Below are 22698 nucleotides of genomic sequence, written 5' to 3' on the forward strand. Positions count from 1 at the left end.
TGTGCTAGGTACTCTCACCTAGGCTCCCTTTTCCAGCTGATCTCTGGAGGTTCCTTCCAGCCGGGGCTGTTCTGTGAAATGTGCCAGTAGTGAACTAAAGGTTCTGCACCCAGAGGTGGTCGGGCACTGGGACAGGCTCCCCAGGGAGGTGGCCACAGCACTGAGCCTGGCAGAGCTCAAAAAGCGTTGGGCCAATGCTCTCAGACACATGGTCTGGTTTTGGGGTGGTCCTTTGGGGACCCAGGAGTGGGACTTGATGATCCTTGTGGTCCTTTCCAACTCAGGATATTCTGTGGTTCTGTGCTCTAAAGTGACTTTTAAGAGCAAGCTGCTATGAGGCACTTACGTCTTCTGAGTCTGTCGTACCCACAGCTGCTGAGAGCGTGCTGGCTTCATTCTTTATCACGAATCAGTTCAATAACACCTAAAAAGACGACGTACAACGAAGATGAGGCTATCATGATGTTTATTAAGTATGTCAGGCCTTATCATTTGTTTTGGGTGAAACTCAGTTTCTACTGACATGGCAGGATTTACAATTCTGAAGGACATTTGCTTTGCTGAAAGCAAAACAAAAACGTTATGAAGGATGCACATCTGGCCAGTTATTGATTAAGAGCATCCATACTGTCCTTGATACAATTATTTGTGCAGTAGAATATGTTAATAGCATAAATTCCACAATAGTTGTTCTTTAGGAACTAGTAATACCTCTGTATAAATTCATTTTTTGCTTTTTAATAATTTTTTATCTTCAAAAATCTCAGAGCAAACAGTGCTGTGAAGGAAACGCTCGGCAGTCCCTCCTGTGGGGATTTGGAACCTGTGAGTTCAAGGTGTGATGAGACCAAACAGCAGGCATTTTTTTGTCAGGTTTGTTTTTATCTGAAGGGATGCTTTGTTCCGTGCCCACCCTCCCCTAGTCTTACTGCCAGCTCTGGCAGAAAATTTCTTTTATATATATATATATATATATATATTTTATTTTTTTTTTCCTGGTGAAGTGAATCTACCCAAGAAAGGCTGAGCCAGCTTTGGTGCAAAGGAGAGAGCAGGACTGCCCACTCATAAGCAGTGAGTAAAAACCATCTTGGCGAGTGGCAGTGAGCTGTTAGACTGGCTGGGCTGTCTCTGCTCATCTGACCTTTGGAATCCTCCTGGCTTTCTTCACAAAAGAGCAGTTTTCAAAGAGAGCAAATTGTGTGCCTTTACAAATGAGTCCGCGACCTGAAAGTATTTCTCATGTACAGGTAGATGTTTAAAGGTTTCCACGTACTGGTACTTGCTGTGTGTGGTTGAAAGATAAAATAATTTGCTGAAAAAAGCTTGCCTAGAAGTTTTTATAGAATTGCTTTTTTGGGTCAATATCTGTGCATCTGAAAAAGGAGAATGACATTTCTGAGCAATATCTAATTAAGTATCTATCTGTGTCTGTAAGCACCATAGCTTATTTTTCAGTGCTATGTTCTTGTTTAAGAAGACAACTGTTCTTTTTCTTGTGTTACCTTGAGATCACCTTTTCTAATACCATTGCAAGAAAAGAGAGTGACAAGAAAGGACGGGAGTTTTTCAGTACAGTCTATTTCTCTTTATGATCTATGCATTTCTCCAATAGGGCTAAATCAATGTTTTTTTTCTTCTTTGAGATGTGGCTTTCCTTGGCATAGATATTTTACCCTCACGCTGTCTGCACTCTTCCCTACAGCAAAGTCTGTTTGAATCACGACAAACCTTCTTCCCCCAAGGTAAACGTACAGTTTTTTATACGCAGTAACGCCAGAATTACTGCAGACGAAGCTAGGAATATCACGTAAGCCAGCAGGGCAGACTCGAGTCTGTGGATGAGGAGGCTGCTGGATGTCCTTGGTACCATCTCTACCCTCCGTGAAGACTCCCGGTGTCTGGGGGCTGCTGCTGAGGACGGGCACAAGGCAGATGGCAGTCCCTTGGTCAGGAAGGGCAGGGAGGAGGATGCGGGGAGCTCCGGGCTGGTTGGCCTCACCGTGGTGCCCAGCAGCATTACGCTGCAATCCTCCTGGAGGCCGTTGGCAGGCACGTGAGGGGTGCAGGTGTGGTTGGAAGCAGCCGTCGTGCGTTTAGGAAGGACAGGTCACGTCTGAGCAGCAGGTACGGTACGCCGGGACCATCGGGACCTCTGACAGGGGCACGTGTACCCTTCGGGTAGTCAGCTTTTTGGGGAGATGGAGCGGGTAGGCAGGCGGTGGCAGTCTGCTTGGCTGCTTCAGGTTGCGGTCACAGCGCGGAGTCCAGCCGGCACAAACGCAGGAACGGGGGTGCCGAGGGGTTGTGGGGTCTGCCCGCAGACGTGCCAGGAGTCTGGCAGGACCAGGCTGCGGCCAGCCCGATCTCACGGGTCCTGCGCTGAGTGGGCAGGAGCTGGGAGCAGAGACCTCTGGACCAGACCCTTCGTACGGAAACTGTCCTGTGGTTCCGTGATGGTCAGCATTTGGGTTGTTAAAGCTTGGGATTTTTATCAAGTTATTGCAGCCTGAGTGAAAAGAGGTCCGGGATGGTTTGAGTTGCCAAAGCAAGATCCTACATAATAATAAAAAGCTTTATTTTGGAATTAGACTCTAAGCAAGGTTGCAACATGTAGATGAAACGTAATTTTTTTTTTTTTTTGTCTGATAGACCAGCGAGATGGGAAGTCAAGTAGTGATACCCTTATGTTCCCTTTGGGGGCTGTGAGTAGATGGTGTTCCTGGGTAGGATGCTTGCGGGAAAAAAATCACTAGTCAATTAGTGGCACCCTTTCGCTCTGTGTTGGGCTCCCCTGGCTAAAAGGGTGAGGGCTGCAGAAGCTGTCCTGTAGTTACTAGTTTGAATTTTAAAACGCATTTCTTTTGGCCAGGTTATTATTCTTTCTGTATGTGTTTGAGCAACCAAGTTTGTTCTTGCATGGGTAGAAATCACATTTCAAAGTTCCTAGGAAAGGTGTTTTTCTGTTCAAAGTGTATTACCAAGCAAAAGCTGGGAGTTGCGCTAGCAGATACAGTGCATACCCCGCTGTGAATGGCTTGCCAAGAGTTATATATTCATCAAATCTCTGTTTCGCTTTCATGTCTCCTAGGAAAATTATTCGGTAATGTAGATTTGCAGATGAAATATGTAGGAATACTGATTTTATTACAGCGTTGGGATGCTGTTGTCTCAAAGGTGTATTCATCATGTGGGTTTGTTGATACTGTGCTGTGGCCTGGTAAATAAATGGGCTCATACGTGGTGTTTATTACCTGCATTAAATTACCATCTCCAAAAATTCTTCTTTTAAGTTGGTTTCAAGAGATTTTTTCTCAGTGCAAATATTGGTAACATTTTTCTCTCTATATATTTTTATTTATTTTAAACTTATTCCATTCTTTTGCTTTTTATGTGAAATGGTGTTTCTACTTGGTTTTTGTTTCCTTTTTCGTATTTAGTATACCTAGAGTTGTCACCTGTGCCTTTCTTCTGTTGTCTGTTATTAACTAAGTTTTCTTTCCTTAACTGGTGTTTCCCATATTTATTTTCATAAATCCCTTGCGTCATCTAGCATTTCATTCATTTGCCTGAAGGAGACACGACCTCTACTTTAATATTCTTTTGAAAGCGAAGTTTTGAAGTGGGTTAGGTGCAGACAGCACAACCCACAGCACCTTGAACCAGGGAAGCAGCCTTACTCTGTGCTGCAGGTAGCAGCATTACTTACAGGCAGCTTGGGATAGGTGGGGAAACAGGAACGATTGTCAGGGCATAGAAAAATCTCTCAGAACCATCCACGCTCTCTTAGGCTGCTCAAGTCCTATTTGCCCTTGTCTGCAAAAATGCTGTTTTAAAATAGTAAAGCTTAATATTGCTTTTCCTTACGTGTCTGTGCTTTTTTTTTTTTTTGAAGTGCCATAAATTTGTTGTTTTCTGTACTTCTAAACCCATGAACCATTTGTTCCATACAATTAATCTGCGAGTGAATGTGGTAACTGAGAGAACTTCCTTCGCTTTTTTCTTGCATTGAATTCCAAATGAAAATTTGGGTTGAAGGCAGAGTGTGAAAAATTAAGATAAAATGATAAATACTGTACTGCTAAAATTTTTTTTTTTAAATTCCCTAAAGGTGCTCTAAGTGCTGCTTAGTTGATAATGCGCAGGTTATTAATCTGAAAACTAGATTGTTTTTTGTACTTGTGCTGAAGCAATGCAATTTATTAAATCATAATTTAAAGTAAAATAGTGGTGTGGGTGGATACTGTCTGCTGCTTGCAGCCCATAGTATTTGATGCTGTTCTCCTGGCAGATTTAAGAGAAAATAGGTCAGCCCGTAGGTTCTTGTACAACCAGGACTTGTACGGGAGCCTTTCAAGGAGCACTGAGCGGCGTTTTAGATGCTCCTGGTATGTCTTTACACGTGGCTCATGTTGGTACTGTAAGTTTTGTAAATTATCTTAAAAAAATTAGATTATAAAGTTTGGAGTCCTGATCAACTGCAAAGAGATTTCTCGTAAATGAGGAAACTGGACGATGTTCTGGGCTGCCCAGGCAGATGGCTACAAGTCTGGGAGTTTTCGCTCTAGCTTTGTTTATGAGTACTAAAGTTCTTCATTAAAAGGTTTAAAGGTCTAGGTAAAGAAGTTTAGCATATGTTGCTTATAATATACTGTTTAAATCTTTATAAAGGAAAAGTTCATAAATATTTTTTCTGATCTGTTTTGATCTAGTGAGATGAGAAATGTTTACTGTGGTTCCAGCGCTGTTTTTCAGAAGCGTGTAAAAGGAAGAGTAGATTGGTGTAACGGGATGAGTTCACTAGGAAAAAGTAATGGAAAAAAACAGTGTGGTGCTGAGCAATGCTCTCTGTGATTGAAAGCAACAAGTTGATTGAGTTATTTGGGTAAAATGATTCTTACTGGTCTGTTCTTGTGCAGGCTGCTGTGTTGCTGAAAACCGTATCTAGTTGACCCAGTCTTCCAGTCCGCGTGCTCCATGCTTTGAGGCCAGGAGAACCTCGGCGTTCTGAAATGAAGATGGAGGCGGTGGGAAAAGCAGAAGAACTTGTCGATTCGGAAGTTCCTCCAAAGGCTTCCGAGAAGCAGGAGACCACTCCTGATGAGGACGGACCTTTAGAACTGGAGCCAAATCCTCAGAAGGACAGCGTGCCCGCTGCGTCAGACTCTGCGGTGCTCTCTTCCATGCCTTGCTTACTGATGGAACTGAGGCGAGACTCCTCGGAGTCTCAGCTGGCGTCCACGGAGAGCGATAAGCCGACGGGTGGTCGAGTTTATGAGAGTGACTCTTCTAACCATTGCATGCTTTCCCCTTCTTCCAGTGGGCATTTGGCTGACTCAGACACGTTGTCTTCCACAGAAGAGAATGAGCCCTGTCAAGCTGAAGCTGCTGTAGAGGGAGACCCTTCGGGGGTGTCCGGGGCTGTAGTTGGGAGGAAATCCAGGCGATCCAGGTCCGAAAGCGAAACTTCAACAATGGCTGCCAAGAAAAACCGACAGTCTAGCGATAAGCAGAATGGTCGAGTTACCAAGGTAAAAGGTCACCGAAGCCAAAAGCACAAAGAAAGAATCCGGCTGTTAAGACAGAAGCGGGAGGCAGCTGCTCGCAAGAAGTACAACCTGCTGCAGGACAGCAGTACCAGTGATAGTGACCTGACGTGTGACTCGAGCACGAGTTCATCAGATGATGATGAAGAGGTTTCAGGGAGCAGCAAGACAATCACTGCAGAGATACCAGGTAGAGGATGTTTTTTAAACTGAACTGTAACGCATCTGACATCGTTTCTCAGCTGTCATGCTAAATTAGATGAGTGACACTTGAGAAAAAACAGAACTGCAGCTCTGTAAATTTGAAGACTGCAGTATATTAACAAGATATGGGCAAATTTTAAAATCTGTTCTGAGGTTTCAGTGCACTTTTGCATACCAACAAAGTGTAGAAATGGTAAATTGGAGGAAGGACTATCTTTGAATTCTGGAATTTTCAGATCTCTTCCTTTGTAAGCCTATATGAATTCCTGTCAGTGCTGTTAAATCCCATTAGATGGTGATAATCTAATAAATACATTCTTAAGATAAGTGGCCAGCTTTGCTTTAATATATTAAGACCACAGCTCTGCAGCTGTGTTCGAAATAACACGGCATACCACTTGCCTGTGTTATAGTAAGGCCCTGTTCACTACTGCACTTACACTGTGCTTTCAGCTCTCCATTTCAGTGCATGACAAACCTACTTAGCCTTATTGTAAATTCTTGCAGGTTGCTGATGGTCACCTGTTTGGGGACAGAAATATGAATTCGTTTACACAGGTGCCCAAGCTGTTTCCAAATCTGAATTTTCAGCGTTTTAGACAAAGCTGTTACCATTTTCCTATGTTGTAAGGATCTATAATTTCTATATTTTTGATTTCCCCACACATCCATGTTAAAAGATGGGAGGCAGCAAATTTTAGGGGCCTTCTTATGATGTTATTAGTGAAAGAAAGTTGAATTCTTCAAGTTCTTGTCTGCTGAGTCTTTGTTATTTTATTAGCCCAAGTGCCATGGACAGGATTTTGTGTGAACTGCTCTTGCAGAATATTATACCACAGAATCACCATCGTATGGCAATCAAAAATAAAATCACATAAAAATAAACTTTTTGGCTTGCCAATTTTTACTGGGTTACATGACTTTTTGCCTTCTGTGCTAGAAGTTTTTTTTGGAGATAAGTTTAAGCTTACATAAGGCAAGAAGAGTGAAAGGAAAACTGCAATAATTAATCTTAAGTTTCTGAATTAATGTTTGCTAGAATAGAGTTATTTAAAATATTTGCATCAGATTGTACAAATAATGATCACTGTTCTAACTGGCTTGGTTATGGTGAGCGATCCTGCCACCAGGAGAACTGGCACTTTTCCCACATATTGCTAGGAAGCAGGTTGCACAAAGGAAGTTAATGTTTATTATTGGAAAGTCTGGGAAAGGCATAATCCTCCTATAATTACTGTGCAGTAAAATTTTAATAGAGACTCTAAAATTATTTTTACCAGTTTAGTAGCTAGCCAGACCTCTAGCTATCATAGTTCTGTGCCTTTTTATTTACTCTATTTACACTTTGCTGGGCAATAAAACCTAATGTAAAGCCCGTGTAAGAAAACTTTCTTTCACTGAGTTTTGGGACAGCTCAGCCCCTCTACTCCCAAAACAACCCAACCACCCCCAGTACAAAATCCCCCAGGGTATATTGTTTTCATTTTTCTATAAAGTTATAAAGTACCTTGTGACCCAGAAAGGTACCACCTGGTATTTTCAGATCTGCCTAGACTTCTGACTTGCAGTGCTGAGATCTGAAGGCACGCCGGGTTACTTTTCCGTGTCAATTGGCTCCTCAGTATTTGAGCTCCAAGTCTCGCCGTGAGAGGTGTGCAGTGAAAAGGTCCCATTGTGGCTGATGGAGGAACCTGTAGATTTAATGATTATTAAACCAAGGCCTGATTTTACCTGGGTTGCAACATGTGGGAGTGCAAAACCCATCTTGGAGAACAGTGACCTTTATTTATTTGGTAGCTGCTGTCACCCACCTGGCACCAAATTACATTTAAGACAGCAAAACTCTAGAGCTGTCCTTCTGGGATTAGGCACAACGTGTACCTGCCAGATTGCAGTTTTCCTTTGAACAGAAACAACGTTGGTTTGTGGGAAGCAGTCTGCTAGTCCGAGGGAAAACCATCGCCTGCAGAGATGGGACAAGGGCGGCCAAAAACGCTTCCTGCGCTCGTTGCGGGCTTTGCAGGCGCCGCGGAGCTGCGGGCTGGGGGCTCCCAGCACCCCCCCTGCGGTGACAGGTTCATGGGCCCTCTTGTTGGGATGGGCAAAGTGGTTTAGGTTGTTTTCCTGAACGGAAAGCTGTTATAGCGCGCTTTAGCTTTGTGCTCTGAGCATCCTCAAAGTTTTGGGAAGGAGCAAGTAGTTAGAAGATAATACAGGGTAACAAAGCATTGCTGGAAACCTGAAAATACAGGGTCAGCCTAAACCTTGTGGATGCTAATGAGAATCTTCTCACTGACTCAAGCAGTTCGGGCTCTTATTTCATTTAATGCCATGATTTTTGAGTTACTGCAGGCGAGGAGTAATTTCTTATATCTTAACGACTGAGCCTCTCTGTTGGCGGTAGGGTTTTACCATGCTGTAACAAAAACTAGATAGCATTCGCTTTGGGCATAAGAGGATGATCTTCAAGTCCTAAAATAAATTCTTCTAGACTTGCTGCTATTGAAAGGTTTCCCTTTAAATGCTTTCACGTTTGACCATGCAAGTTAACTCCAAATGATATTGGCATGAGAGCAAGGCTGGAAATCAACATCTATTTCTTTGTAAACACTTTTCTTTGGAAGAAGGAGAGGGTTTTTAAAAAAAAAATTAAATATAATATGAAAAAATGGTCCTTTCACCGCCATTGTGCTTTCTACAACTCGAGGTCTGAATTGAAATAGGGGTGACTCACGTTTTAGGCTTTCAGAAATCTGTTACGTTTGAAGTACTGATCTTAAAAAAGATGTTGCAGCTCATTTGTTTGAAAAAGAAAAAAAGGATTTTTAATACACAGATGCCTGAAGAGAGGAGCACGATGCGTGTGAGGGACTCTGAGCCAGTTTACTTCCTCCGAAGGTTAGTGCACAGACCTTGGCTGAAGCATCTTGCAAGGGGTGAATTTTGTTGGAGGAACGCAGAATGGCAAATCTAAGAACAGGGAAAAATCGGAGTGATTTGGAGTCAGCTCCCCCTTTGGAAGGGCAGGATAGGATAATGGCTAGGTATTGTCCACCAGTGCTGATTGCACTGAAGATGCAGCATAACTCCTTAACTGTTGTCTGGTTTCCTAAATTAAATGACTTTGGACGTGGTCATTATTTGGGTAGTAATTAACAGATCCCATAAAGAGATGACGGGAGTTTCATAGGTGCCGTTCTGCAGGTGATAGTGTCTTGGCTAACTTCTAAAACTAGAGCTGCAAGCTTGCAGTTAGCAAGGGGACCAATTTGATAAATGCTAGCTTTTTAATATTGATAGAAATGCATTTTTAGACTTAATTTTTGTAAACACCAAAGGCCACCAATAAATGACGATTGAGTAAGGTATGTTATAAGTAGAACTGCAAGGGAAGCCTTTGAAGCAGATTGATTTGCTGCTACTGTAAATTGTAGATATACTATGAATGATGCCTTTAAAAAATGACATTACAGGGTAATGTATATTTCAGTACATAGTCTCTTTAGTTTACAAAACAGTTTTGTCAGCTTTGACTGTGCTAATTCATTCTTAACTTTAAAAGCCTGCCTATATTGTGTCTCACATATCACTGTCAGCAGCGGTTTTAATTTAAATTGCAGTTAAAACTTACTCAACATTACTTAAAGGTGTCAGCTCTTAAATCTGTGGAAGTCAGACTGCTGTTTAGTCCTTTTGTCTTGGGATAAGATCACTGACAAAGAAAGAGTAAATACAAACATGTCGGCTGTTCAACACTAGGAGTATGTGAACAGAAGTAATACTTTTTTTCAGGGGGAAAAAGACATTGAATATTCAAAAGGAACCACATTTTAGGAAAAAGGTACCATTTTACTTAATTATTTTTAGTTAAATACCATCAAAGAGACGGAAGGTAGTTACTATAAAGTGTTTTATTTCGGGGCAGTGGACCTGAATGATGAATTTCCAGCATGTCTGAGAGAGAAGACTTCAAAAGTAGGGTTTTTAATAGAAAGTCTTTGTCCGTCAACTGGTAGCCTTGTCACTGCTCGAAAGTAAAAATAGAGTAATCCCAGGCTTTGTTTAGCTGTTACTGAAGGTCTTATGTATACCTCATTTAAATAGCTCCTAAAATGAATGTATTGTTCAAGTGATACTGTAATTTCGTATGCTCAGTGGAATCCCAATAAAGAGTTAGTGCCTTATGCTTTTACTGGTAAGTATGCTTAGGTTGTGCAATGATTTCTCTCCCTCGTAAAATATTTTCTATTATTCTTAAGCTAGAGAATCCCACGAGTTTTGTATTTATGTACTAAATTGTCAGTTTATGTAGCTGCTTTGTGTAGTTAACGTGGTGCTTGTCTCGTTGTGGACCGCCTTAGGTGACGTTCCTGCGTTAGGCCAGCATGCACGCACTGGTTATTGCTTATCAAACAGGTGCAAAGCCTGACCTTCCTGGGGCCTTGTTGCTGCCTAGAGGACTCCCGAGTGAGCTTTAAACTTAAAAATACAGATACCGCTGCCTTCTCTTGTTAATGAGCGGAGTAAGATAATGAGGATGGCCTTGCATTCTTGCTGCTAAAGCTCTTCCTGAACATCCCGCAGTCACGTTAACCGTTGTTTTGATGGATGGGAGGAGAAAATCCTCCTGCCGGCTATGCCCAGCCTGTTTTTAGCACTGGCTAGAAGGAGTGTCGTGAGAAATGCCGCTGGCTCTGCAGTTAAGGGCACGCTCGTAGTCGGTGCGAGGTGCGCTGCTGGCATCGGCGTCGTCACGCTGACCTGGTACAGCCCGTGGGTTGTTCCTCGGGTGGAGCTGGGTTCTGCTGTCAGACCTGACAAAAGCTGCTCTCACCTCGTGTATTAGCGCAGTGTCCGTGTATCTTTTTGTGCTCCTCTGTACGTGTTTGTGTCGTGTATTCTCTTCGTTGGTGTCCACTGTTTTTTCCAAAGTTAAACCAAAAGCGGTAGGATCTGGGCTTGGCTGTTTTAGAGGCTGCAGTCACCGCTTCAGCCTTTATCTCTGTTATTTGTGTACGGCTTTGTGTATGTCCATTGTGAAAGGGTTCAACTAGCTAAGTAAAATGCACATAATTATTCAGGTTTATCATTTAAACAGTGGCGTCTTGTACCACAGCTTAACAGAAGTAAACCTATTGTTGCATGATGTTTCGGATTCTTTCACCTGAATTCAGAACTGAAATTGCAAGGGAATTGGACTAATTCGATTTATAAAACAAATGAGACCTTTGTGACAGAGTTGTCTGAGAATTCTAGAATAAAAATAATTTTGAAGCCAAAATTTACGATAACTTCAGTGAGTGTAAAATGTTGTTTATTTTAACATTAATACTGTTGGTTGATTCAATATTTGCTAATTCCTCCCCGATGTCATATCCAAGGGACACAATTAGAAAAGTTTTATTTTCCTGAGTTAACATGCCTTAATAAACAATATTATGTTCTTGCTTAATGATGTCTTATCAAATGGCCTCAATGTCTTTAAAGCTGGCTTCAGTCGTGCTGGGGGATCTGGAGGAGCGACCAGGGAAATTCCAGGATTGCTTGACAGGGGCACCGTATGGGATAGGAACTGCATAGGCAATGTCCTGGAAGAGGCCATGAACTGCTTTGCCGAGATGCAGAGGCAGACAGAGGAGAAATTTCGCATGTGGATAGAAAAGCTAACCCGTCTTGACACGGATGAAGAAAGCAAGCAACAACTGGAGCCCAGGGAACCTAAAATGCAACTAGTTGGCCAAAGAGTCCCCCCTACCACGCAGTCAGGGGCATTCATACAGATGCCTGATAGCCAAGTACTTCCACAGCAGTCGTTTAATTCTTACATGGGCTATCAAAATGTTGATGCTACGTTAGAGTTTCCAGCGACTTTTAATAACAATTTTCCAGCTATCTTTCCAGAGAATGGGAATATTGCAGAGCCTGATCTGAATCAATCATAAACTTAAATATATATATATATATATATTTATCTCCTATCTTTGCAATCTTGATGTTACTTTGGATTATGCTAAAAACAAGGTTTGCTTTTCTCTTCTTATATATTTGTTTTGTTTTTCTCTTCTGGGTTTGATTACCATGGTATCTTTTTTAATTTATAGAGAATATATATATGTAGTTTAAAAAAAAAAAATAAATTTACACCCATGTGCATGTGCCAGCACACACATAAAACACCTTTAAAGGGAGGGGGGAGTGGGAAACACCTTAGGCTTTCATCACCCTACTTTGGAAAATATAACTTAGAATCCTTGTTTAAATACCCCAGAAGGAATAGAGCTATGTTTGTTACAACAGCAGCATTTAGACTGCTCATTCAAATGCTCTTTTTGCATGTTAAAACATTTATATAAGGAAATAAGTTTTATATTTAAAGATGCACCCTAGAGAGCCAGACAAGATACAGACCCATAACTTTTCCTTAACTCTCTGTTCGTTCCCAAGTTCTGCAGCTTGAACATGGCACACATTAGTTTTTCTTCTTCCTTTTTAGGTAGAAGTAATAAATGAGCTTGCCCTAAAGATTTAGCTATATATAACCAGTGTGCACAACTGATTTTTTTGTCTCCCATTTAGTAGTTCATTTTCTGTCCAGAGTTTTTATTAATGTCCCTGCTGTCTTGCATATGGCGTATTTATGGAAGCAGCTGTCTTACGCTGTGTGCACAAATAAGCACATGTATCCATATATATGTGTTCAGCTTGGGTGGAAATCATCTCCTCTAATTTTAGGTGTCTAGTTTGCTGTTCTGCAGATCTCTGGAAAGAGAAGCACCTGTAGAGGATACCTCCTGGCGGCGTCTCTCTCTTCCATCAGTTGTCTGAACTCCCCTTCTAAATAGTTTAGGTGAGATAAATTTTGGCTGAAGTTAGGCGAGGTGAATCACACCCAAAAGGGCATGTGCGTGCATGCATGACCTGTGCATACAAAGCACTGCTGCTTCCCTCTGTATATACGATCAAACTGCATCCTTCGTGCTGGGATAAAAATAGTGGTGTCAGTCCTAAGATAAGCAGCCGTCGCTGGATGGATTGATTCTTGGCACAGGAATTCAAGCAAAGGTTTGGCAGGCAGATTAGCAAGCACTGTGGTGGTCGGGAGGTAAGGTTTGCTGCTCTGGGTCAGACAGCAAGAGCTTTCTCGTTGGAACGCCGCTGAAATCATTATTTACTTGTGACTGGGAATGCCAGAGCACTAGTTTCATTTAAATAATACAATAACTTGCTATTGCGTGGATTTTTTTATACTGATAGTTATCCTGAATAGGCAGGCTTGAAACTGTGATGTTTAAAGTAGAATTAATTTAAAATATATATTAGAAACCTCTATTTAATTCTTACTATTACTACTACACACAGGGATTTTTGTTCACCTCTCCAGTAAGGCCTTTCTTCATGTGAAGTAACTTCTCCATAGCTACCAAAAATGTATACTTCTCATCAGATAGAACTTGTTAAAAGTTTCTAATCAAAATTTTAATAATGGAAATTGAAAATTTTTTCCATAGTCATAGTTTAAGTGAAGAGAACACTATAGGTCTCTTTTGGCTCTGCTATTTTGTCTTTTAAATATTGGTCACTTCTGTTTTTTTCTAATTATTTTAGTCAAATTCCTTTTCTTTCCGTTGGAAGCAACCACTGTATCTTCTGTAGGTCTAACTTCTTCCTTCCTGAAGTCAGTGGGAGATTTTTCATCAGTTTGTGGCTTTCACATCAAACCTGCAACAGGAATTCAAGAAGTGCTTTTTATTCTTGGTATGATACTGTCACTGGTGTTTTAACATTATTCTTGGCCCAGACTTTTTTTTTTTTCAATTTGTGATGCCTTCATTAAATAGAAAAAGAGGTTAGAGAGCTGTGTTATTTTCAGCGTGTTTGAAAGACTATGCAGGAGATAATTTTTAAGAACTGGAGTAAAATCTATACAGAACATATCACCTTCATGCTTAATTTTGATACAGAGATTTTGATATGAACGTACAAGAAGACCCCCTCATCTGAATTTGTGTGCGTTTTTAACTTAACTGTAGGTAAACTTTAAATGAGTTATGTTTAATTGCAATTTAATAAACTTATCTGCTTAAAATTTAAGGTCATTCAGGGAAGATAATTTGCTGATACGAAAAAAATCCTTCTGTTGTTCATAGATTTGATATATATACCTTTATGATGATGATAAGAGCAGCATATTTTAAAGCATGACAACTTCACAAAGCCTTCCCATGCATGCAGAAGCAGCTTTTTGCAGGTGACTGGTTTCTTTTAATGCGTAGGCATCACTTAACTCCGTATGTCCGTAAGCATGCTCTTAGCCTTTTTTTTATAAAACAGTATATATGGAGCAATTAGGTATTTCAAAACAATTTGTGTAAGGGGATCAGTTGAGCTTATTTTTCTCTCAGACTTCTAAACTGACTTTTATGTACTGATCACATAAATAGATAATAACTTTGGGGATGTAGCCAGTGAAATTTCTGCCAACCTTCAGTGTCTTGGTTAGGTAATCTTTTTTTCTTTAAAAACAATACAATAACAAAAACAAAGCAGAATTGAAATAATTTAGTGTATTAACAGGTAATTTGCATTTGAATACTGTAGGCAAATATTAAAAATTCTCCAACACTTTTATCCATTATTATTTTATTTTTTTAAATGAAAACAATTATAAATGTGAAAGAACAAGCAGACAATTAAAGATGTAATAATATTAAGGTCAATTTATTGAAGAGCATCCTGAAGGCTGAGGGGATAGTTCATCTGAGATGTAATTGGAATTCATTTTCCCCATGAAAGCTGCCTAGCGTTGAGAATACCTGTGCAAGAGCAGTGGCTGTAAATGATTTTGGAAACTTCTGGGCTCCTGGTAGGTAACTTCAGAGGTTTTTATTTCCTGGAAAAACGGAAATATTTTTGCTGTAGTATCTGACTACAGTTGAGTTTGCCCTGATTTCCATTATAATTCTGTTTTCAAAGGGCTTTGACTAGAAACTTTCAGGGAGTTAGAATTTCTTCAGCTGAAATTTTAACGGAAATTTTAATTTCATCATTTAATCTCATTGCATTAAAGTAGTCCAGCCTTATTTAAGCGTATCAGGAGGAAACTCTCTTGCTTTTCAACCTGGAGGTAGATTTTTGAATGTATGTTTTTGCTCACATCTCAAAAAATTGCTTCAAAACCACTGAATTTAACACATAGAGGAGAAATCAGTAGAACTTTTTGCACAGGTATGGAGAATCACAAATGATGATTTGGAGTTTGTGTAATTTTCCTAAGATTTATACTTCAGAAAGGATTAAAGACACATTCTAGTTTCTTAAGTAAATAATTACTTGTGGTCTTGTGTTTTTGAAAGAGTAGATGCGTCAGGTCAGATCAGCTGGCGTAGACTGGGATAACTCCAGTGTAAACAGTGCCAACATAAACCCAACTGGCCTATTCAGGTTTCTACCTTGCCATTTTTAATATTGAATTATGTTCTCAATGCAGCAAATGTTTCTGCATGGGAGTAATTGAACACCCGTTCAATCGACTGCAGGGTCAGGATCTAGTAGGAGGCGAAACACAGCTACTTCATTAATGTTTTTATACAAGTGCAAATGAGCCTTTATAGAAGGGCTTAATTGAAATGTCACGAAATGTCAAACTGCCGATTCGGTGAATGAAACATTACAGGATCCCCTCCTAGGGTGGGACCCAACGCAGAAGCCCCCGGAGGTCTGGGGGGGAGAGCGCTTGTGCCCCTTCTGCCCTTGAGAGGGGTTTGAGAGCTACAGGCAGTCCCCGAGTTTGGCACACACGTTGGTTTAGCTGAGGGTCGGGGGCTTTACTTCACATGCTTCTAACAAAGTAAGTGAATTTTCAGGGCTTATTTAGGAAAAAAAGGTATTTTTTTCAAGTAGCACACAGCAGCATAAAACAAATTCAAGTCAAGGCAGTGAGCCTTAAAACAGTCTGTTGGAAAAGTAACTGAGCAGGGGGGAAAAAAGGAAAAAAAAAAAATCCTAGACCTTTCAGGTATACTGATTTTCGTTGTTATTTCTAACAGCATTAGGACAAAATAATTCAGGTAGAAATATGCATCTGTTCATTATTATTATTTTTTAAGTTCATGGTGTCTTTTAGTGTTCGTGCAGGATTGTTTGGTTATTTTGTCAGAGCTGCTAAAGTTAAGACTGGAGGAGCAGTCTTAACTTAAATGGGCTGGGATTAGGTTGGGCAGTTATTTTGCCAGTCGAAACGTATTTATATTATCACTGCATTTTCTTGTTAATATATATATTTTTTCTTTCTGTATCATATACTGTAAATGTCTTTAAGTGCTATCTCAAGGGCATTAGAAATTAAATCCTAGCCCTATTAAAACCAGTAGAAAATCTCTACTAATTTCAATGGGGCTGGCATTTCACCTCATTAGCAAAGGAACTTGCTGCAGGTTTTGGTCAGAGACTACTTTAGGGGGACTCTTTGCCTGATAGAAGTGTGTAAATGGGGCTCTCTGGGCTGATGTTTGTTTTCTGAAATGATCAAGGTCTGCACTGTGACCACTGCAGCTGTGTTTGGAAGCATTAGAACAAACGCGCTGTGCAATTAGTACTGTAGAAGCTAAATACTCAGGCTGGTTGATGAAGGTGGACAGTACTTTGCAAAACGTGCCGCTAGAAACCGCTTTTTCTCACAAATTTTATTAATCTCGTGGTGCTGGATCAGCAAAGCGAAGGCGCACGGAGAACAAGATTAAATTAAAACCGATTTTGAGCGCTCTGCTACGTCTCAGACTGATGGGCAGGGGTTAGCCCGGACTGTCACAGGCATTTGGTCTCTCATCGAGCCATAGCAGCTCTCCGTGGGAGGATGCAGCTCGCGCTCCCAAAAACGTGATGCTCCTGGCGGGGCGAGCCTGCCTGTGCTTGCCTGCCTTTTGCTGAAGCAAGTCGTGCCTCCACAGGAGGCCTTGTGGTCGTAGCTCTGTGTGATGCTTTCAAATCCCTCCTGATACACCTTTCCCAAGTAAAACTGGGGGAGAGATCTGGCTAATAGGTCTGCTTCCGCAATTAAGCAGTCATTAAGTAGCACCAGCGACAGTGAGTCCTGTTGCGCGACAGACTTCGTGCATTTCCTCCTGTTCTCGGTGCACCACCATGCTCCGTGTGCCTTTGCTTAACGCACATTGAAAATGACTTTATTGGGTCTCTCGGTATAATTCGGTAAAACAAACCCAAGATACTTTCCATCTGACCATCAAACAGCCTGAAAGAATGAATGTTGATCAGCAAGACTTGAATTTTTGAGATCTCTTCTGGTGTGATATATTATAAATGATCCAGTCTGAGAACAGATACTCATTTGATCATGTTGGTTTTTATTATTTTATTACAGTTTTAAAAAAAAGAAAAAGCTTTACTGTGTGAAATGAAGGAAACTGTGAGGAAAATGGATTCATCTTTTTTTTTTTGTTCACTTTATGATTTTAGGGAGAATGTTGTTACACTGCTATTGTTTTTTATTGTATTTACCATGTATTCTTTGCCTAACCCTGTAAATTTTGAAATGTAACTACTGTAACCTGGAATAAATAAATAAACATAAATAGTAATGAAGTGTTTCATGTTGCTAAACAACATAAAAAAAAGAAAAAAAAAAAAAAAAAAAGCAAAGGTCTCCTGCCTCCCACCCTCCTTTGGGAACTGCTTTAGAGTTCAGATCCTTTATGCCATCTGAACCAAGCCTACTTTAGCTGTAGCTCTGGATCATGTCTTAGATAATACCAGGTTTGTATTGTTTATCTAAAATTTTAAAAAATAAGCAGTTGCTTCAGCCTGTAGTCTTATATATGAAGCCATCCTGTTTATGTGGAAGTTACTGGTTTGTCTACTATGAAGCTATTTCAGCAAGCCACTTAGGATGCAGTCCTCTGAATCTTAGTTTTTGGCACCCAAAATTTGTTTGCCTTGATTGCCGTAGTGATTATCTGAGCTTTTAATTAATGTGGTTATTAAAGCCCATGCTATGTTTTGCTTAATCTTAAAGTCAGTATAGTTATCTCTTAAATTTGTGCGAGGTGTAAAATGAAGGGTGGTCTCAGGTCTTTTTATTCTTTTAAAATATCTCAGCATTCTCTTTTGCTATATAAAAACCAATAATTTAATTCAGAGTACTGGGAGGGGCGTAAAACAGAGCAATGCCTTTATTCCTGAAGAAGACCCAGAGGTGAGGCCGTGGCTCTTTAGGCTCGCAAGTACCTGGGTGCCTTGGTGTGTTGCCTCTTCAGCTTTTGCACGTTTCAAGAAAGCATTCCCAAACGCTATTTTTAAATTCCCCCATAATTTCCCAGTTAAAAATAGCTCAGTAATTTGAGGGGAGTGTTGTTTTCAGCTCGGCTCAGCTCCACTGCTCGTCAGCCCTGAGCAAGCCGCGCATCTCTGCGTGCCTCAGTTTCCCCCCCGCGGGCAAGAGGAGGTGGATAACCGCCTCGCTGAGATCGCTAATGGAAAGCTTTGTTAAGAATAAAGCGCTGCAATTGCTGTTGTTGCTGTACACGTCTGTACGCCTTGAGATCTCGTGGCGCTGCTCACACCTAAATGAGGCTCCACGTCTCCAGACACCGCCGGCTCCAGAGGGCAGCTCCAGCCACCAGCATTAGGCTTTCGGTTTCGGAGCGACTGCAGCCAGGGCAGTCCTCTGGAGCCCCCAGCCTTTTTCCTTTACGTGGGGGGGAATTTAAGCGCATAAAGTACTCGGCATCAGTTCTGTCCCAAGGGCTGGAGCTGGTCTTGCGGGGCAGTTTTGGTGCCGGATTTGAGTGCCCTGCTGGTGCTGGACTGAGCCCCGCATGTTGGGGAGAACGGGAGGGAGGGAGGGAGGTGATGCTGGGGGCTGCGATGTGAGCCCCCAGCCTGCCCGTCCCCCAAAATCCCTCTCTGGCTGCAGAGGGAGGATATTTGCGCGGCAAGCTGGGTCTCCGTGCCTAAATTTAAGAGAGCTGAATGACTCGGAGGAGTAAATCCCCATTCAGGTTGTGCTGGCTTGGCCTTTGTTTCTCGCTGCAAAGTGACCCCCGGTACGCTGAGCATTGCTAGGCAGCTGCTTCAGCACAAAGGTAACTGGCGGTGCTTCTCCGAGGGTCGCTGCTTTTTTAACCCGCAGCTGGATTTTTACGCTCCGTTCCCCTCTTTTCGCTCGCGCTGCCATTCTCGTGAGTTGGGGGATAAAAGGAGATGTGGCTCTGTGCAAAGCATGGCAGTGGCTAGCAAGTGGGAGACGACTGAATTTGCTGCGTTGCAAACTAAACTTGTTATGTGTAGAGCTGGATTTTTGTGCATGTGGCTTTTAATTCAGTTGTCCTGAGTGGAGTTAGCTTTGGCGGGCTCTGTAAATCGAGGGAGATGCTTGGAAGCGTTGTCCCTGTCATGACCTCTGCCTCCAAATTCTTTTAAAAACATAAAAATAAAAAAAAATCCTTGCAGTCTTCCCCTCCCCCTGTTAACGTTAAATGTCAACAGCTGTATTTTGCTGCTGGTACTTATTAACTTTCAGCCTTGTCTTTTTCAAGCACTTAGTGCTTTAGTAATAAATTAAAGCTTATCACCAGTGAAATGTAAGGCTTCCAGCCTCCTTGGGTTCTCAGAAGATGCGATTTTTCCTAAAGACGTTGTTTAAATTACTGAGTAGGGAACCCCCTAATTGTGCTGCGTTAAATCGTGATCCTGCCATGGTTTTGTTTTGGTGTCTGTGCTTTTCTCCTTCGAAATCCTTTTAAAGCCAATTATTGCGAAGAGCAGCTCTGTCGCAAAGGCAACCCGGTAAGAGTTGTGGCTGTGGCTTTGCTCGATCCTTCCCAACGCGAAAGCCCTTTTCCGTCCTTATTTCCTAGCTGAAGCCAGCTGTCCTTATTTCCCGGCACCCCGCAGTCACTTTGCATCACGCCGTCACGGTTAACCCCTCCTGCCCCATCCGCCTGCTGCCAAAAAGGAAACAGGCTTTGGGGACCGGAGCTATTTTAGAGGATTTTTTGATAATACGTCCACTGCAACTTTCATCTGCTTGTCATCTGTGACTGTTTTATTTTTTTTTTGTACACACACAAGCATTTCTTGCTTGTTTCTTCTTTTATTCGTGCTGAGAATCCTAGGACTCGTTACCTTGGCCGCTTACCGGTGATAGGTGTGGGCAACCCTGGCACCAGGGCCCTTCCCGTTCCAAATCTGGCTTTGAAAGGCAAGGCTGAGAACAGCACAAAGAGACCTGTGCTGTGCTTGCTTTGTAAACAGGCAGCTTGTTTTCTCCAGATCTTTAAATTGGTGGCTGTTACGCTGACAAATATAATTACAGTATGTAAATTATATTGAAAATATTTTTGTCTGTTTGATGTATACTAAATTTAAGCTAAGTTATAAGGTGTGCTGTTTGGAAGTGTGGAAGATACAAGAGTGGAGCTACAGATAACAAGTTTATGCTTGTATTTCCTACTGATGAAGACTTTCACACAAGTTATTTCTATGGGTAGGTGATGAGAATATCACTCTGCATGTATATACATTTATTATACATTTTTGCATGATTATACATGTAGGAGTGGTACAATTTTGACTTGAGACTATTGGTGCCTTCTGTCCAAATACAATTTTACTTGTGTAGACACGTCTATCTAAATCAAATTTCGCTGCTTCTTCTGGAGACCTTAGCAAGAAGCGAAAGAAACAAAGACCTGAAGGAACAGTACACAGCTCCTGAAATTCTAGATAACCCATTGTAAAAATGGTCAAATAGTCAATATTGTACTTGACCCTCGTATCTTCTGCACTCAACTGTTTATTTTTATAGATCACATTATATATGTTCACGCTGAACTCTGATGATAAGACTGAAAGAAAACATTCCTCTCATGATTCAGTCCACTTGTAACTTCTGCATGTAATCAAATCATCAGCTTGCACAAATAATTAACCGAACATCAGCCAGCTTAATTTTGAACTTGGAATGCCATTATTTTGCAATCGCCTTTTCAAAAGCAAAAGATTGCCTTTCAGTTAATTATCGGGATTTCTTTTCTAGTCATAATCATCAGTGTTTCATGTTGTGAACAGTTTGGTCTTTAATACATTGGCATTTAACTACTCATTTATTTTTGTCGGGTCTGTTTTAAGTTTGTAATATAACATTGTTTTACGAAATTGTTGTTTTGGAGGCAGGTCTGATCTCAAATATTTTGTGAATTTCTTCATACCTCATTGCAAAACTGATCTTTAGTACAACTTAAGCAATATGGTCACTCTTTAATGAAGCGTGTTGCTAATCACAGACCAGGCATTTCTTAGGGTATTGTGTTGAATTATGTTTCAGGGACCGAGTTACAAAAGCAAACCTAAGTAGAAGCAGCTTTTCAGAGACCTAGATCTGAAACTTTTAGTTCATCGCATTCTTTGTCTTCAACAGTAGACATTGGTTACTTCTCAGTGAGACCAATCTTTCCTGAAACTTTTTTTTTTCCTTTTATTCTTTGTGAATTTTAAAAATTTCTTCAGTCACTCGGTAACTCTGAAGGTCCTGTCTTTCTGAACACGTTATTAGTGTCCCGTATGACTGATAACATTATGAAAAAGCCCCTCAGACATTCGGCTGCCAGCACTCCTTTGGAGCTGTGCGTTTGCACGAGGGAAGCAGCTGAGCTTTGGCCATTTTTCCATTTTGTACCCTTTTCTGTGGCTGAAGTCTTAGCCCAAACCAAGTTTTCATTCTGGCACTTGAGGAATGAGAACTCCATAAGCTGTAGTTACTAGCTGAGACAAGGTATTTGAATTAAAATGCACATCCTTTCAGCATCATGTCATTTAGCTATTCTCTCTTTGCTTTCACATTAATCCTTGTCTTGAATTTGAGGTTTCTCTGAGCCTCTTCTGTTTCTAGTATGCTTCCTAATCATAGGGGGTTTTCATTGCTCGAAAAGGAAATATTCTACCTTAATAAAATGGACCAAAAATATCTTTTTGTTTTTCCTCAGTAATAGATTTCAGAATCATGTAAGCAAGTCTCTCTGCTTATTTCCCCCTTCACTTTGGTGGCAAAGGGTGCACATGGTAATCATAAAAAAAACAAGCAAACAAACAAAAAACCACCTTTTTTATCACTGCATGCTATAGTTTCATTCCTCATTGTTCTTGATCTTAAAAAAATAAAATAAAACAAAAAAAGTTGCAGTTTTGAAAAATCCCCCCCTGTCCCTGACAGATAGCTGTTACGTAAGGAAGCTCGCCTAATGTTAAATTGTTGTAACTGGATCAGTTATATCAGAAAGTTAGCTTTATTCAATCAACCCTAAAGTAATGTAAGCTGTCACTTGAGTTTTGTAAAATTCTCTAGTGAAACGTCTTGCCAAATTTAATGTCCTGTAGTATATTGTTTCTTCTTTTAAACAGAAAGTTTTATCCTTTTAGGACTGTAAATGTAACATTGTCCGATACGGAGCTGTTGGGTGTTAATGTGAAAGATAATACACAAATAACTGATACATTCATAACTCTGTTTCCCTCACATTTGTGTTTTCTGTGCATACAAAGGTTAAAATGTCTCTGTAATCTCAGACTATGTTCATTAACTGAAGTGCAATAATTGATACAATTTACAGTTCTTTAAGAGCTTTGCTAGGAGATTGCATTAATCCTTAAACAACTTATTTGTACTTTTTAAGGTGCCTTTAAAAGGTGTATGCTGATTTCTGACAACTGCTGCCTTTCTCTCCTTCTGCAGATGGACCTCCAGTTGTAGCTCATTACGATATATCAGACACAAATTCAGACCCAGAAGTGGTAAATGTGGACAATCTGTTGGCGGCTGCAGTAGTTCAAGAGCACAATAATTCTTTAGCAAATCAAGACTCGGGATCTACCTGGAGAACCAGAGGGCTGATAGATGAGCTGAGCGCTGATACAGGTCTGTTGAAGTTCCCTTCCT

At 40.9% G+C, this 22698-nt stretch overlaps 1 protein-coding gene across 4 annotated transcripts in view; it reads left to right on the forward strand.

Moving 5' to 3' along the window:
- Positions 1–22698, forward strand: part of ARK2N (arkadia (RNF111) N-terminal like PKA signaling regulator 2N) — a 43683-nt gene that overhangs the window by 10264 nt on the left and 10721 nt on the right. For 3 of the 4 annotated variants that reach the window (XM_083816415.1, XM_083816414.1, XM_083816416.1), the window contains exons 2-3: positions 4920–5736; positions 22495–22677. In XM_083816415.1, the coding sequence (XP_083672541.1) occupies positions 5013–5736; positions 22495–22677 (907 nt within the window). In that variant the 5' untranslated portion in view covers positions 4920–5012. Of the gene's footprint in view, positions 1–4919; positions 5737–11237; positions 14072–22494; positions 22678–22698 lie in introns of those variants that run through there. The other variant, XM_083816417.1, reaches the window with a different exon arrangement.

The sequence above is a fragment of the Anser anser genome (genome assembly GCF_964211835.1).
Source record: "Anser anser genome assembly, chromosome: Z".
Classification (NCBI taxonomy): domain Eukaryota; kingdom Metazoa; phylum Chordata; class Aves; order Anseriformes; family Anatidae; genus Anser; species Anser anser.